Source organism: Symphodus melops (genome assembly GCF_947650265.1).
Source record: "Symphodus melops genome assembly, chromosome: 22".
Lineage (NCBI taxonomy): Eukaryota > Metazoa > Chordata > Actinopteri > Labriformes > Labridae > Symphodus > Symphodus melops.
Window position 1 is genome coordinate 8968208 of NC_136712.1, and position 15614 is coordinate 8983821.

General features: G+C 42.0%; 1 protein-coding gene across 2 annotated transcripts in view; it reads left to right on the forward strand.

Moving 5' to 3' along the window:
• strip2 (striatin interacting protein 2) overlaps positions 1-15614 on the forward strand; it is a 26969-nt gene continuing 11355 nt past the window's right edge. The window contains exons 1-11 of one of the 2 annotated variants that reach the window (XM_079335558.1): positions 1-60; positions 237-533; positions 5657-5726; positions 7985-8059; positions 10901-11035; positions 11141-11261; positions 12294-12362; positions 12956-13062; positions 13294-13421; positions 13827-14015; positions 14406-14456. In XM_079335558.1, coding sequence (XP_079191684.1) covers positions 423-533; positions 5657-5726; positions 7985-8059; positions 10901-11035; positions 11141-11261; positions 12294-12362; positions 12956-13062; positions 13294-13421; positions 13827-14015; positions 14406-14456 — 1056 coding nt within the window. In that variant the 5' untranslated portion in view covers positions 1-60; positions 237-422. The remainder of the gene's footprint in view (positions 61-236; positions 534-5656; positions 5727-7984; positions 8060-10900; positions 11036-11140; positions 11262-12293; positions 12363-12955; positions 13063-13293; positions 13422-13826; positions 14016-14405; positions 14457-15614) is intronic. The other variant, XM_079335559.1, reaches the window with a different exon arrangement.

Here is a 15614-nt window from a genome sequence, read left to right on the forward strand (position 1 = left end):
GGCTACAACCTTTCTCATATAGCCTAAAGGAAACTATTTTATACATGGGAACCTTTGGAGGTAACATCTTTGTATCTCTTAACATGATACTTTGATTATTTTTTATATTGGCTGTATCCCGGTGAAATTTCAACAACCACTATTGTCAGTGTTTACCATGTCTATGGTTTTACACTCATGTGCTCTTCTCTGCTGTCTTGATGGCTCTCTAAACCCCGCCCTCTCGGGGCACGCAGGGACAGCGAACCAAAAAGACTGGGGGGGGGAGTAACAGGAGGAGGAGGAGATCTTCAACTTGTGCTCCGGAGCCGCCGGTGCTCCTGCTCCTGCTGCTGCTGCTGCGGTGCAGTCTCTGCTCTCCAGCCGGACCGGTATGCACGAACCGCGGAGGAGGAGGAAGTGAGCCGCCCCGACAGAGAAAGATGCAGGCGGAGGACATGGAGGTACCTATCATTAATAACCTTATCGATAACGGCGACAGACAGAAGCCGAAAGGGAAAGATGTGTTCAAGGATCAGCAGAAGGAGTCGGAGGTAAATCGCAGAGGTTTTCTCTGAGTCGACTGCTTCAGCTTATGGCATTGGAGCGCACTGGCTGCGTGCGCGTGCGTCCTTGTGTTTGTGTGTGTGTGTGTGTGTGTGTGGTGTTGCTGGGGAGCTTTCGGACCCAATGGTGACCAGCCGAATGTCCTTTCTATGCATTGAGTCGCCTTCTTGGCTCGAAAAGCATGCATGCAGACAGCCAGGCAGGCAGGCGGGCAGGCAGAGAGACAGCGAGGTGTTATTTTGGCAACCGGCTCCTATAAATAACCCAGCAGTAATCCTACAGCGGTGCTCAACGTGCAGAATGCAGGTGGAGAAATGTGACTGCTGCTGTTCGGACCACATCACCACTACCACACACATCTATAGATTCATTATGGCTCACTGTTGTGATTTCCTTCTTAATTATCTGTGAGCATTCACTCTTCACAATATCCTTATCCTGCATTGTTGACATTGGCTTTGGCTTGTGTCCTTGAAACAACTCAATGTTCACTAGAATCTAATTAATCTTCAGTCATAATAGTTTGCAGGTTAGTGCTTCCAAAAGGCACTAACCTGCAAACGTTTAAAGCTTTAATTAATAAACACAACAGTCCACGGTGGTCTAATGAGAAGGACATTTGTCTCTTCAAACATTTGTACAGAAAGTAGTTTTAAATCCAGACTATTCAACACTATTGATGATGTAGTTTTCCACCTTTGCAGACATTGGTATTCTGATACTGATTAATGGCAAGGAATCCTGAATTCACCTATTTTGTCTACATAATGTAAAATAAGGAAACTGGTCACTATAACTTACTTGTTTAAATGACTTGTTCTGTCAAACAAGCAGTCCGAACCAAAATTATCCAATTTTGTATCATATCAAAAAGAAAAGTAGCAAATCCTGACAAATTAAAGACTCAAAAACATAACTGGAATATTGAACTTGTCTGCAAATAATTGCTGACAAAGGACTAACATTTATAGACCAATCAGCTGTGTTGCTATTAATCACAGTTTTTGATTCATATCCTTTAATGTCTCATGCACTGACAATATTTTGATCTTTAATTATTTGCTGCCTGCAGTGTTTCCTTTATCCAATCAAAGAGGCAAACACCTACCCAAAGATCGACTGTGTAGAAACGTATCCTATGTGACCAACCCTCTGAAAAATGCTCATTCTCTTCCAAGTATGACAGCAGCTTGCGCTTCACTCTGATGATGCATCTCATAAAGCAATGTAGCTTTAAATCATCGCCTCATAAAACAAAAAAGATGTTTTCATTCCTGAGTTCTACAGCTTAGAAACAAAAGGGAAGTTTACTAGTCAAAGCTGTTGTTCAGGCACAAAATCCACTCATTGATGTGTGTGTTATTGTATGAACACATTGAAGGGTTTTTAGGGAATTGGAGCGTATTCATCCCCATGCCTTTAGATTCTAGGGAAAGGGGTTGTTGATGGTCTTGGGGGTGGGGTTGTGAATGATATGGACATTGAAAGCACTTAATGTCAGAGCCATGTGTTCAAGTTGAAGCCTTCCAGCCACTGCACAAGAACTGAGCTGGTCTGTCCGCTCAGTTATCCTCATAACTGAATCAGTCATGTACATCAATTGCCTGTCGTTTGCGTTGCAGCCATCTCTGGTCTATGTGGCATATGTTGGGAGGAGTGGGGGTGGCCTGCCTTGACACCCTGCCCCGTGTTTGCACATCGAGAGAAAGCGGTGCCAGTTTGGAGCGAGCACCGCTCTCGTTATCAGCCGGCGGCAGAGGGAGACTGGGGGGGGGGGGGGGGGAGAGACATTGAGGGGGACTGGGTGAGAAAATGACGGAGAGGGAGAGGGATCGGGAGAAGCACAGTGTCTGTGTTTCTGCTGACAGGAATTAAAGAAACATGACAGCTGGGGATGTAAAGAGCCGCCACTTCAGTTACAGGGGCAGGCTGAGCCCCGGTTGTAACGGCGGGTTCTTCACCGCATGGACTGTGCATCGATTTATGCAAAGTAATTGACAACAGCTTTTATAATAGAGTTATCAGCATGACATTGTTTATCAAGCAAACATCCATTGGGTCCATGTGCGTCAGTATGTAGAAAAGCCCCATCTATCTATCCATCTATCCATCTATTCATCAGCATGTTGTCTCTTACTCATTCTTTGAATAGATCCAGTTACATTAATCACTGATGTTAAGTGAATACTGTCATCATCGCGTCGTCTGCCATCTTGAATATTTTGTAACCACTACAGGCTTCTGTACTGTCCTTTCTATGTCATCTCTTGCCTGCCATGGAATGTGATGCAATGTGTTTACAATATTTACGACGAGTCAGTTAATCAAACCGTAATCTACACATTCGCTGTCTTCGTCCTATGATTGAAAAGCTTTGGACAGGATGAATGGGACGGTGGCGCCCGGTGGCGAGCGCTGGATGAACGTGGGTGTTGAAACAGCTGCCTGCAGCACAGACGATAACGCACAACAAGTTTAAGATAGCTAACATAAATCTGATGTTGTCGTATTTATAACCCTGAAACAAGGACTTCGCTTCATTTGAAGTGAGCGCTGATCACTTCTAAGATTGCATAAACAAAAGTTCCTCAAAAATAAACATTTTTAGTCTATTTCAAAAAACTGACCAACTCTGAACTCATTAAGGTAACCGAGCTTTTCACTCTATGGATGACTTTCACAACTAAATACCTTTTTATACTGTGCAATCCCTCAGATGAGAGCTGTTCGAGATAATTGGCGTCACGGATAAGGATCAATATCGATCAATATGCTCTCACCTTCAAGGCCTTCCTTGTTTCCATCTACCCATTACACAATGATGGTTCAGATATCGATAAAAAAACACAGATTGGGTCGATTTTCATGAAGATTTCTCAGAGCTTGTTGCAGATTGATGCACTGAAGCGGCACCTAAAGGCTCACAGGCTTTTCCCTCTCATACTCAAAGAGTTATGGGTAATTCTGTGAATCAGACGCACTCCTCGAGTGGTTCTCATTTCCTGGTTTACAACTGCCGTAATGGCATCAAATGAAATTTCCTTGGCTTGATGTCGTAAACAAACACTCGACTGACGTCTTGTATATTTCTGTCCGTGCTCTCTTGGCTGCTGCAGGTATTTATAGCAGGCAATACATGACGCCACAGAGTTGTTTAACCAGGATAGCTGACTCAGAACACATCCTTATTTACAGTCCTGGCCCTGGGACAGTTTTTCATCGGGTTAAACACATCAAACACTCTCCGAGCTTTCCAGTGCTGCTGGAGGGTTCCTTTAAAACATTTTTTAATTCTCATTAAAAGTGAATCTTTAATCATCCCTGAAGGGAAATGTCATCCGCTCACACCTTACACCACCAACATAAAATACTCCAGTCGCCATGCTAACTCTGTCAGTACTATAAAGATCCAACTTCCCCAGGTATGGAACGTGTGCCACTCTTTTTGAAGTGTCATATAAGAGGATCAAGTTCTTATTGTAACCCATTCATTCTTTCATTACTTTCCGTTTCATAGTATTATGCTAACAGTAGGGATGGCTGTGGATCAGTGGTTGAGTCGGCCCCCTCTCAACTGGAGGGTCGGGGGTTTGATCCCCAGCTCCTGCAGCCAACCTGGGCAGGAAGCTATAGTTGCTCCCACTGCTTCATTGATTGTGTATGAATATACATATTAATGGATGAGTTGATACTGAGGGCTACTTTATGTAGAAGCCTGTTTACTGTCTTAGATTAGCGTGATAGCATGCCAACAACCCCGTATTAGCTCCAAACACTAATAAAGCTGTATTGTCATTTGTTTTCAGGACATTGGAAGTTTCGACCTGATGAAAAGGAATTACCGAAGCTATTCATTCATCTTGAAGAGAGTATGAATGTTAAATTCATGGTAGCTCCTCTAACAAGACACTTCCAGCTAAACTATAAATATCAACCTGGTGGTGTCGCCCAAAGAAAGAAAACGTCAGATAAAGATAAAATCTGAGGGATTCATCCACTGGGGATGAAAAAAAAAACTCTGGTTTTTATTTTAACAAGTCATCAAATCATTGTTGAGATTTTAGAGTAGAGATTGAAGGGTTGGATGAATGACATCTCCACTCTTACATTAAAGAACCTTTTAAGTCATAGGCCTCCTTTACAGCATACAGGTGTCTTTTTTCTAACCCTTGTAACATCGTTAAGATAAATCAAAGGAAAAGGAGGAGAAGAGCTTGAAGACATGACATTTTTTTAAGGCTGGTTCACGTAAATGCCAAAGGACTTTGAGTGCAGATGTTGGCACAAAACCTCTGCTGTAACTGTTAATATCTGTTCTACATGTTATATTAGTATCACATATTAACCAGGCAGGCACCACCGGCCTATGGGGGGGGGGGGTCCTTCAGGGGTTTGAGGCAGTTTGAAACCCTATTCTTAATCTATCTGAAAGGCTAGTGCTCTTCCATCCGGCTACCAATGTTTTCAATGTTGTTTTTCAGTAGGAGCTGATATTGTAGACATACTGTAGAGGGTTGCAGCAATTTTCTTTTCCAGTCGAATGTTTCACAGGAGTGTTTTTCAAAGAGACCCTAATGTGCAGTCATGTGCCCATGCTAATCACAGGTTAAGGGTGAAGTCAGAGCCAAGAGAGACCCCTCGGCTCCACACAGAGGTTAATCTGCTCTTAAACAGAGACCACGTTAAGTCCTGTGGCCTCCATTATCCTCACTTTCTCCTCACTGCAGTTTATTACGTCGCCTAAGTGCCTGGAAGAGCTTGATTCGAGCTACAGCTGTGTGCAGAGAGAGCATGTGTAATTGTGAGTGGATGCTCTCGATTAGAGGGTCTGAGAGGGGAAAAAAAATTTGCGAGTGGCCCTGAGATTTAGCAGCCAATCATACATAGAAAACACATGGTGAGGCAGAAACTGTGAAAGCCTCTGAAGGGAGTGTGTGGGTGGTGTGTGGAGTAAAAACGTGTATGTTTGAGAATGCAAATGGAGTTTGGAAAAGTGGAAGGTGTGAAATGTGAATTGCGTCAAGCTTTTATCTGTGATAATATGCCTGCGTGTTATAAAGCCAGACTCTAATGCACATTCTCATCAGGGTTTTTGTTCTTCTCTCCTCAGAGCTCCATGGAGTCTCCAAACCTGGAGTTTGAGTATGGAGACACAGACACTCTGACTGCTGAGCTTTCAGGTAAAACTAAGCCGCTTGTAAAACACCGGTCGTGTCCTGAAAATAATAAGAAAATCATTCTTTACACCCAGATAGTTGTAACACAAATCTTGCACCAGATGTGACATCACCGCTTTTAGGGTCCTTCCTTCCTTCCTTCCATAAGTAAACACTGTTTTTTGAAGCTGGTTCCATAGATTAAATCAGTCTGAGATCCATTTAGCGGCATGACTCTCATGATAGAAGAACATGGATCTAGACTTAACATCTCTTACTTTTAAAACGATTGGATGGATGAATTACTAGTGGATAGACTTCCAGTGAGTCTGTGTGCTGACCTTCATGTTCCAAAGAGGAAGTTCCAGCATGACATTGGGCCATGTGTTGATGACAGTTTTTACTTTTAGTCAAACAACTTGTCATCTATCGAATGTATTGATAAAATTAAGTCTCACTTCTCCTAAATATCAGGAACAATAATCCAATCCCCATGCACCTTGTATATGCTTGCACATACACACAACTAAACATATTACATATGAATCCAACATTGCTACCTTTAGCATGTAAGCACCCATTTCTGAAAATGTTAGGTACCTGAAATTAGCATGTGGCTAAAACACCCACTTTTCTCATAAGTAAGATGGGCTCTATATCATAGACAGTAAGAGACTGGTGTTAGCCTAAGGGCCCAGCACCAACTTGGGTTGGGAACCAGAGGGTGGCGGGTTCAAGTCCAAGTCTGGAAGCTGGAGAATCACTTCCTATGAACCCGTGTCCAATGCATGTCATAGGATTCTGTTTGTGCAAGTGTGTGTATTTCAGCCCGTGTGTGTGTTAGCATATTCAACAGCAGAGTGTAAAATTGAAACGGGATTAATTAAGTACATCAAAATAGTCTCAAATAGTACAAAACCTACAAAAACACGATTCCAGGCGCAGAGAATCACTGCTCTAAAAAGTACATGACACAATATAGGATGCAATGTTCAATATATTTTTGAAGGCTACTCACATTCATGGCTGTCTCTGTGGTCTGTTAGCACACATTTCTATCTTAAATGTGGTTTGTTCTGCTGTGGTGAAAAAGTGAGGCCTGGTTACTCGTTTGTTTGGCTTTTACCCTCTCTGTATGTAAACAAGACATTACACCTTAACCTATGAAAGGTCATCATCGATGACTCAGGATTAAACTCCTACAGGAACATTTTTCTTTCTGCTTAGCATGCAGGCTACAATGTGCTATTGATCCAAACAAAAACAAAAACAAAAACCCTCCTCTGTTTTCCTCAGGGTTTTTCATCTGTTTCATGTTACAGTGTTATTCCTGAAAACAGGACAATGAGATGATCCACTGCAGAAGGCCACAGAGCAAAACCTGGGGCACATTGTGTGACTAACATTGTCATGAGTAATCCTGAACACCAGAATTATACATTCAGAAGTGCCTAGCATCTGTGTGTCTGGGAACAGCTCATGTGTGAATGCAAGCTCGGTTTATGAATGCCCGAAGAAGATGAATGACGTCATTTTGAGCGGAAAATAAATCAAGAGTAGGATTGATGTTTTTACTATAAAACGGTTAGATTTACAGGTACTTAGTGTTCAATCTGGCAGCAATTACTGTTTTTATTTCCCAGAGTCCAGTTAAGAGCAGGGAGAAGCTTTGAACAAGCACATTGATTCAAAGTCAAAACGATCGTCTTTGTGATAGCAGCCGAGTTTCAGAGAGTGTTTGTGACGTTTGAAACAAACAGACACACACAGATATTCACTGCACCTTTTAGCGACAGCTCCTCATCTGGGGGGGCGGGGGGGGAGACGACTGCTCTCAGAACAGGAGGATATTCATGACGCTGTGACGGATCGTTGGACTGTTCGTCATCGTCTGAGATCACTTGTAAGGAGACAGGAGCTCTAAGTCTGTCAAGATCCAACAGTTTACCTGCAGGAGTCGTCTGCTTCTATTCAAAACATTTGATAACTGTTCTCTTGTTGTTTCTCGGTTCATTCTTTTCCATCTGTCTGTTCTGATTTTATTCTTTTCTAACGTTATTCGTGTTCCACTGTAACTATTCTATTGTACTCTGTTTGCTTGATCTTTTGTGAAACATAAAAAAAGCCTAGACGATGCTGAGAAGCTGATGATGTTTTTCAATTAAAAATGACATTTATGATTCGGATGCACACAATATTTTCAGCGTCTTTATTTGTTTTAGTCACCATTAGCTGACTAATTGTTTCAGTTCTAAATTTTTGCCGCCATGTTCTGCCCACAGAGCTCTACAGTTACACCGAGGAGCCAGAGTTTGCCCTGAACAGAGACTACTTTGAGGAGGACTTCAGGACCCATGGTACCGTCTTTATTTTCCTGTGTTTGTGTGTTTTCAGTTGTGCTGAGATCAGTGGGGTTTAGCACATTTCCTCTGTGTGTTTAGATGACCTGAAGAGTACCACTTGTGTAGTTACCTACACTGTCACTGTTGCATCGGGAAGGTGAAAGATCGAGCTGTTTGTTGTATGTATGAGAAACAAAATGGGGTCACAGATGCACATATTGCTGTGCGATATCAAACACTAAAGACTAGACAGCCAGTAGACTGGAGCTGCTGCCTATTGTTGCTGTTGTTTATCGCAGAGACCTTGACGGCTCCTCCAACAGCTCCTCTGTCACTGATGACTGATAGAACAGTACAGAGTCATTTTGTGCAAATCTGAAAGACCTTGTTGGCTTTAGCTAAGGGTTTGATGACAGGTTAACTCGGCTAACATTTCTTCCACAGCAAACACTGGAGCGAAAGTGTTTGGAAGGGATCTGCAAATCAACTGAACTAACAGATAGATTATTCTCAATATTCATCAGTCAGCATTTAAATGCAGTATTTACCTTTAAGGACCTCCTGGTGGGGCTATAGCAGTAGTCAGTGTTGGCTTCTTTGTGAAAATGCTAACGTTAGCGTACTCTTACAAATAATAGTGCTACATAAAACTATATGGTTCTTCAACTTGTATACATGAGGATCTATTTATCATCATTGTTTAAACCATAAAAAAAACAAAGTATAAGACAGGACAGGTGATATATGAGAGGAGGAGAAAAAAGAGGGAGGAGTTATTTATTTATTGCAGATCATAGACTAACTTTGAATGATGCCTCTTCATGTTTGTGTTCATTTTTTAGTGTCTAAAGTTGATTCTATTTTTGATAACAATAGTTCTAATTAAGATGGATTAAAGAACACAATTAGTAAAAAAAAAAAAAAAAAAAAAAATTAGTAAAAAAAACATTTAAAACATTTGGTTCAAGGTATTAATCGTAACCCATTTCCCGTCACCAACTCGTTTCTGCTGAGAATCTTTTCTTGTCCGGTCCATGTTCACGACCTTTTGTTTTCATCATGTAGATCTAAAAATGCAGAAACACAAGTGTTGTGTTTTTCTGTTCTTCTTTCGATAGTTCAGTTCAAGCTGTGGTCACTGGGAGTTTTGCTACTCAAACATCAAACATTAAGACTTTGATATTTATGAATTTTTTAAAACTTTTTTCAAAAAAAAAAATCTTTGGAAATCAGATTCTTCTCCTTTTATTACATGATTTGATGTTTTTCAATCAAACAGTGGTTAAAAAAAACATTTTCTCTCTCTGGATCTCACATCATTCTTTTAACCTCACACATAAAGTAAACCCTGTTCAGCTCAGTTCACCTCTGGGATTCAACACAAGTGACTGTCTCTTTCTGTTTGTACCTGTTTGAAGCAGGGCTGACCAGCCACATCAAAGCTCTGCTCCTTTAAGCAGTTCAAAGAGTGACTCGACCAAAAGATACAGAAGGGAGGACCAATCCCAACAATGTGACAAGCAAAGCAGTTATTATTCCTTAATTAGGTCTGTGCCCGATGATGTCTTGTTTTGCATTGAGATGAGCAAGTTTACATGCGTTTTCTCGAATACATGTATTTGCTGATTGTACGTAAAATATTCTACGAAAGAGAAACTGAAGACGTTAACATTTCATGATATTTTCTGACCCATCACAAATCTCACACCGACACTAAACGAAAAGCCACGCAGGTCTCAAGTCATTGTGGAAGAGAGATACGAGCTTCATCCTCTCCAAACTGAGGGGGAATGAACGTGTGAGATTAGATGAGAAGCTCTCTGGCTGCTGTTTTTAAAGACATCGAGCACAGATAGAGCTGCTTCTTTACATCACAGCCTTCTCATTAGTGTGTGTGTGTGTGTGTGTGTGTGTGTTCTGTCAGTGGATGCTTTCCTCTTTGAAACGTGTCCTTTGTGTTTGAGTGTACAGCACAGTATGTCAGAGCTATTGTCATTTTCATTTTTTCTCCTATAATGCAGCTTATTCCAAACTGCAATCACTGTCATTATGTCCAAGTGCCTAATTTAAGCTCTTCACAGTAAAAATAAATAAAAATAAATATATATATTTTTTGCGGGGGGGCTGTAATTAGAAAGCATTTTTCCATCCTGATTAAAGAAGACAGCGCTTGTTAGACTACATTAAGTCAGAGCTTCACTGATCATGATGATTTTCCGCTGCTAAATGTCTATTACTGTCTTTGTAATTGTCGCAACGTCTGAGAGTAGTGGACTGTGAAGGAGCCAGGGTGGGCATGCATTTCCTTTAAATGGTGTGTTGTAGTGTGTTTGAGATCTACTTCATGTCAGACTTTGTGCTCCCTGCATAGAGTGCTTTTTTTCATTGACTCAGTTAATGACACTCCCTTCAAATCTATTGAAAGCTCAAGAAGAAAGAAGTCATTCTCTTTATTTCCACACACTTATCTGGATATCCAGATAATGGAACCAATTCAACTTACATCATTTCATAAGCTCATGTTAAATTTTAAAGCGGCTAAATACTCCATGGACTACTTGGTCTGGTATGAACAGCTTATGGTGGCTTAAGTTTGTAAATGTTAGCAAACATAAGCGAAATTTAGCTCACTGGGTTAGTAACTCTGTAATAAACGTGTTCTACTGTTTGAGTGACTTAGCATCTAAGCTAAATGGTAAACAGTAAGTCCTGAACTACACAGCTTAACAAGCATTCAGCCCGCCACTCCCAGAGTACAGATACAAGCTATGTAGTTATAATCAACATGAACCATGTGCCCATTCTGTCTGTCTGCACATTTATACAGCCAAATATCTACAATTGTTCTTCCTGCAGCTCGAGGCAGGAGGTGGATCGAGCTGGAACGAGCCGAGCAGAGGGCCTATGTGATGAGGCTGCTGGACGCGCTGGAGGTGACCGACAGAGACAAGAGGCTGAAGGTGGCGAGGGCCATCCTCTACCTGGCTCAGGGTACGTAGGCTGAAAAAAACATGACAACCACAGTGGATTTGATACATTCATAAAACCAAAACAAAAAGTGCAAAAAAAGAAATAAATACACTTGTTTTTCCGCAGGAGTGTTTGACGAGTGCGACACAGAGGTGGACGTGCTTCACTGGTCCAGACATAATGTCTTTCTGCTCTACGATATGGGCATCTTCACAGCACTGCTGGAGCTGCTCAGCATGGAGATAGAGTAAGTAGGACACTCCAGATATCTTAAAAATGTAGAGTCTTTTATATAAGTTCCATAAGTTAATGAGAAAATCACAACTACCTCCACTTCCACACGATCAACAATTCAAGCTTCTGCTTTAGAATATGCTCAACAAGAAAAAAAACAACTATATAATAGAGCGTGGAAGGACACACATCAGGGTCAATCAAAGCCTTAGAAAGAGAGACAGAGCTTCTTCGTCCTCAAAGCCAAATAGATTTTCATGCTTTTTAAGAAATACTTTTTCGCCTCAGGCGAGGGTTTGAGGCAATACAGGAAGGGAGGAGTCTGCACTCATGATTCAGAGATAACGGAAGTTCAAACACCAAAATCCACTGTTCTTTCATGGACAGAAAAGTAGCACAGTGGCTGTCATGTAACTGTTGATCGTAGATTGAAGAGAGAGCCAGTGTCTCTCTCAAGCTTAAAAGGTAAATCTTTTTTTTCTTTTTTTTAGAAGCCCTCAATTTCTAAAGCGCTGCTCATTAAACGTATCAACACTGCCCCCCTTCCAAGTCCTCTAAAACCTATTGTGCAGAGAGAGGCGCTCACTCCAGTCTGAGGAGGTTTGAAGGAAAAGGAAACCAATTGAGAGAAAAAAGTGGAATTGCAGGAGTACAGAAAACGCTTGTTTACGCTCTCCAAAAACCCTCCTCCTCCGCTCAGTTCGACAGTACAGCCGCAGATTCTTCCAAGTTGTTTATTTTGCTTCTGGTGCCAGCCGCAGTTGGGATCCAGTTTTTCTTTTGTTGTTATGTAAGCTGCACTGGGGCATCATGGCACAGTCTGGCCTATCTGCGAAGCAGTGTAAGCGAGCTATCAGACACCGAACACACACACACAGACACACACACAGTGGTTTACAGGCTATAACAATGTATGAATGTGAGTGCATGCAAATTGCACTACATGAGACATTTGAGTGTGATTATTTGCTTGTACTGTGTATATGAACAGACTGGCTCTACTTCAAATAAAAGGAAGGAAATTGTTTACTTCTTGTGTGTGCAGTAACAACCAGGCGTGTAGCAGTGCAGTGAGGAAGCCTGCCATCTCTCTCGCAGACAGCACGGAGCTCAGGTGAGCAATATGTCACATTTTCCCCTTTCATAAAATACATGACGAACTGCACAGAGATATTTTCTCAGTCGTGCTGAGGCGACTCCCGTTTTCCCCTCCGACATGTTCGACGTGCTCTAAAGCAGCCAATTCATTTTCATTCATCTCTGTTTCCCTTTACTGGAATTGATTATTGGAAAACAGCCCTCTTCATATGCACACATTAGACACACACACATACATGCACAAAGCCTCGTCTGGGCATTCCCCTGTTGACACTTGTAAATAATTACAGCCCAGAGGAGCAAATTGAAAGCCGCCGTAGATGTTCTGAACAAAGTGAGAGGCCTTGTTAAGAGAACAAAACATCTAATGAGCAAAACACCACGATTTTAATGAGCGGTGCATTTTCCTGGATGTGCAAAAAAATCCTTTCCCTTATTGTTAAATACACAGAGTGACTTCCTTTTTCCCGTCTTGCACTTAAAAGTTCAATTGTTAGTCATCATGCATCATTATCCACTCATCTACCAGCAACCCTTTTCCCGGGGCCATCATTATTGCTTTAGGCAGCGATGAAATGCTTTACTCACTTGTATTTGTTTTTATTGCAGAGTACTACTGAGCATTATGTACCTAATGGTGGAGACCATTAGAGTCCAAACGGAGGACGACAGGCCTGAGTGGAGAGCAGCCAGAGAAGCCTTTAAGAATGAGCTGGGTATGTGTGTGTGTGTGTGTGTGTGTGTGAGTGAGTGTGTGTGTGTGTATAAACACAAATGGGCACCATTGTTGAAAATACGACAGATTAAAGAAGTTGCATGACGTCATAAATGTGTCATTTTGCACACTCACAGTATTACTTTTTGTAACATAATGATTCAGACACAAAAAAAAATCAGTCATTTCAGATGTTTTGGTACATGCAATAATTTGACCTTTGACCCCTCAGGTTCACCTCTTTACAATGGGGAGCCCTTCGCCCTGCTCCTCTTCACCATGGTGACCAAGTTCTGCAGCATGAACGCGCCACACTTCCCCATGAAGAAAGTGCTGCTGCTGCTCTGGAAGACAATACTGGTTCGTTCAACCATCATGTGTTTTTCTGTCCCCTTTTTCAGCGCTTCTTCATGACTCATTAGTAAGTTCCTATGTGCTCTTTATAACCATGACGATACACTTGATTAGCCTTTTAGAGGGCTTTTCCGAGTACTCGAACAGAAGACAATAAAACAAAAGAGTGAGGGGGGGGGGGGCGGCCAGGTTATGGAGGGCTTTGTAGGTGATAATCAGGAGTTTGAAGGGGATACACTGGGGATGGGGAGCCAGTGATGGATGTGTGGGTAAAGGTCTGAGCAGCTTAGGATACATTCTTCGCATACATTTCTGGCTGGCTATTAGACTGTTCCTTAAATATTCTGGTCATGTGTCTGTGAATCATTGTGCTCTCGTGTCCCTCTTCTTCTTTTTTTTTTTTGTCTCTAGTTCACCTTGGGGGGCTTTGAGGAGCTCCAGGAGATGAAGGTTCGAGGTCGGGAGCGTCTGAACCTGCCTCCACTCCCAGAGGACAGCATCAAGGTCGTGAGGGCCATGAGAGCAGCCTCTCCTCCAGCCTCCGCCATGGAGCTCATTGAACAACAGCAGCAGCAGAAGAGAGGACGCCGCAGCCGCAGGGTACTGACCCACAAACACACACACACACACACACACACACACACACACATACACACACTCACTCACATTGAGCTTATTTGAAATGCTACCCTGACTAATTTTACCATTACTTGCCTTTTTATAGGTGAACAACTCAACTTATTCTGTAGTATTTCTCCTTTAACTTGCCCTCTAACTGTTTGCTGGGTGACTTTTTTTTTCCTGCTCTTCTGAAGTGCAAACACTGCTGGTTCTCTGCCGTAAGTCAGTGATCCCGGAGAAGGAACTAGCGCTGCGTGGGCTTTGAGAATTCAAAGCCTGTTGTTTTTACTAGAGCTTATTGACTGGACAAGGCTTTCTCTCTCATTGCCCTCTGGTTTCTCATTGCCCCTCTTCCTTGTGTCCCCACAGAGTGCCTTTGTTGATAGCTTGGAAGGAGACAGTCCCTTTCCCAAGAAGCAGGTCTTTACCCACAAATTCCCTTTTTGTTTCCTCTTGCATTTTTTTTTTTTTACTCTGCATTGAGCTGGACTTTGAAGCACTCCTCTCCTACCTTCCCGACACCGTATTTCTTCTCTCTCCTCTTTCCTTTCTCATCCCGTCATTTAAATTCATCCGATCATCATGCTAACATGCATCAAAAGCAGAAGGACTATATTTAAGATGTGTCGGCAAAACAAATTTGATAAAGAACTTTTACAACACTATTGGAATCTATATATAATTTATATGTTATACTAATACAGTTTGTTGCTTTTGGTGCAGTTGTAGTTATTTCCAAGTTTTACATTTGGGAAATACACTTTGCTGCAAGTTTTTTTTTGAGACAGCAGATTACATATGTGTATCTCTATGCTGATTAAATGAGGCTACTGCAAGTCTGCCCGTTAACATAGCAGAAAACAGAGTGTAATAGCTAGCTTTGCTCAGTCTTGCTGCACTTTGTTTGTTGAATTTGCAGTTATATTCTGGTCTCGGTTTGACCAGGGACTTTCTAAGGGTACCAGGTAATGTCATGGTGACAAGTCGACAAGACCTGTGTGAACCTTTCTGTGCAGACATCGGATTTGTGTTCATCTAGTCAGCTCATTCTAATTCAGAAGGGGAGCGAATAAACGTTTTTCCCAAGTGTGAAACTAGTCCTTTAAGTAAACCATTTTCACCCGCATGTTTTCTTTCTGTCTTCTCTTTTAGCTTCTTCTCATTATGTCTTTCCTTTACTTCTACTTTCTGTCCTGTCGTTTCAAATTCACCATCCATACATTTCCTCCATGTCCCCTAATACCTCCCTATGCTCTTTATTTTCCTCATGTTCTCCCCTACATGTTCTTCCTATTTCTTTCTCGCTTTTTCTTTCTTAATACCTCTGCTTCTTTTCTTTTCTTTCCTCCCCTTCTCTTATAAATCTTCTTCCCAGGCATTTTCATCTCCCTTCTCACACCTCACCATCCACTAACGCGTCCCATTGTCTCCCCCCCTCCTCTCCAAACCCTATCTCTTTCTCCTCTCTCCTCCTCCTCCTCTTTCACCTGTTCAGTACTGGGGGGGCGGGGCTTGAGAGACAGGGCTGACTTGCTGGCTTTTTGTCATTGGCCACAATCCACAGTCCCATAAAGGCAG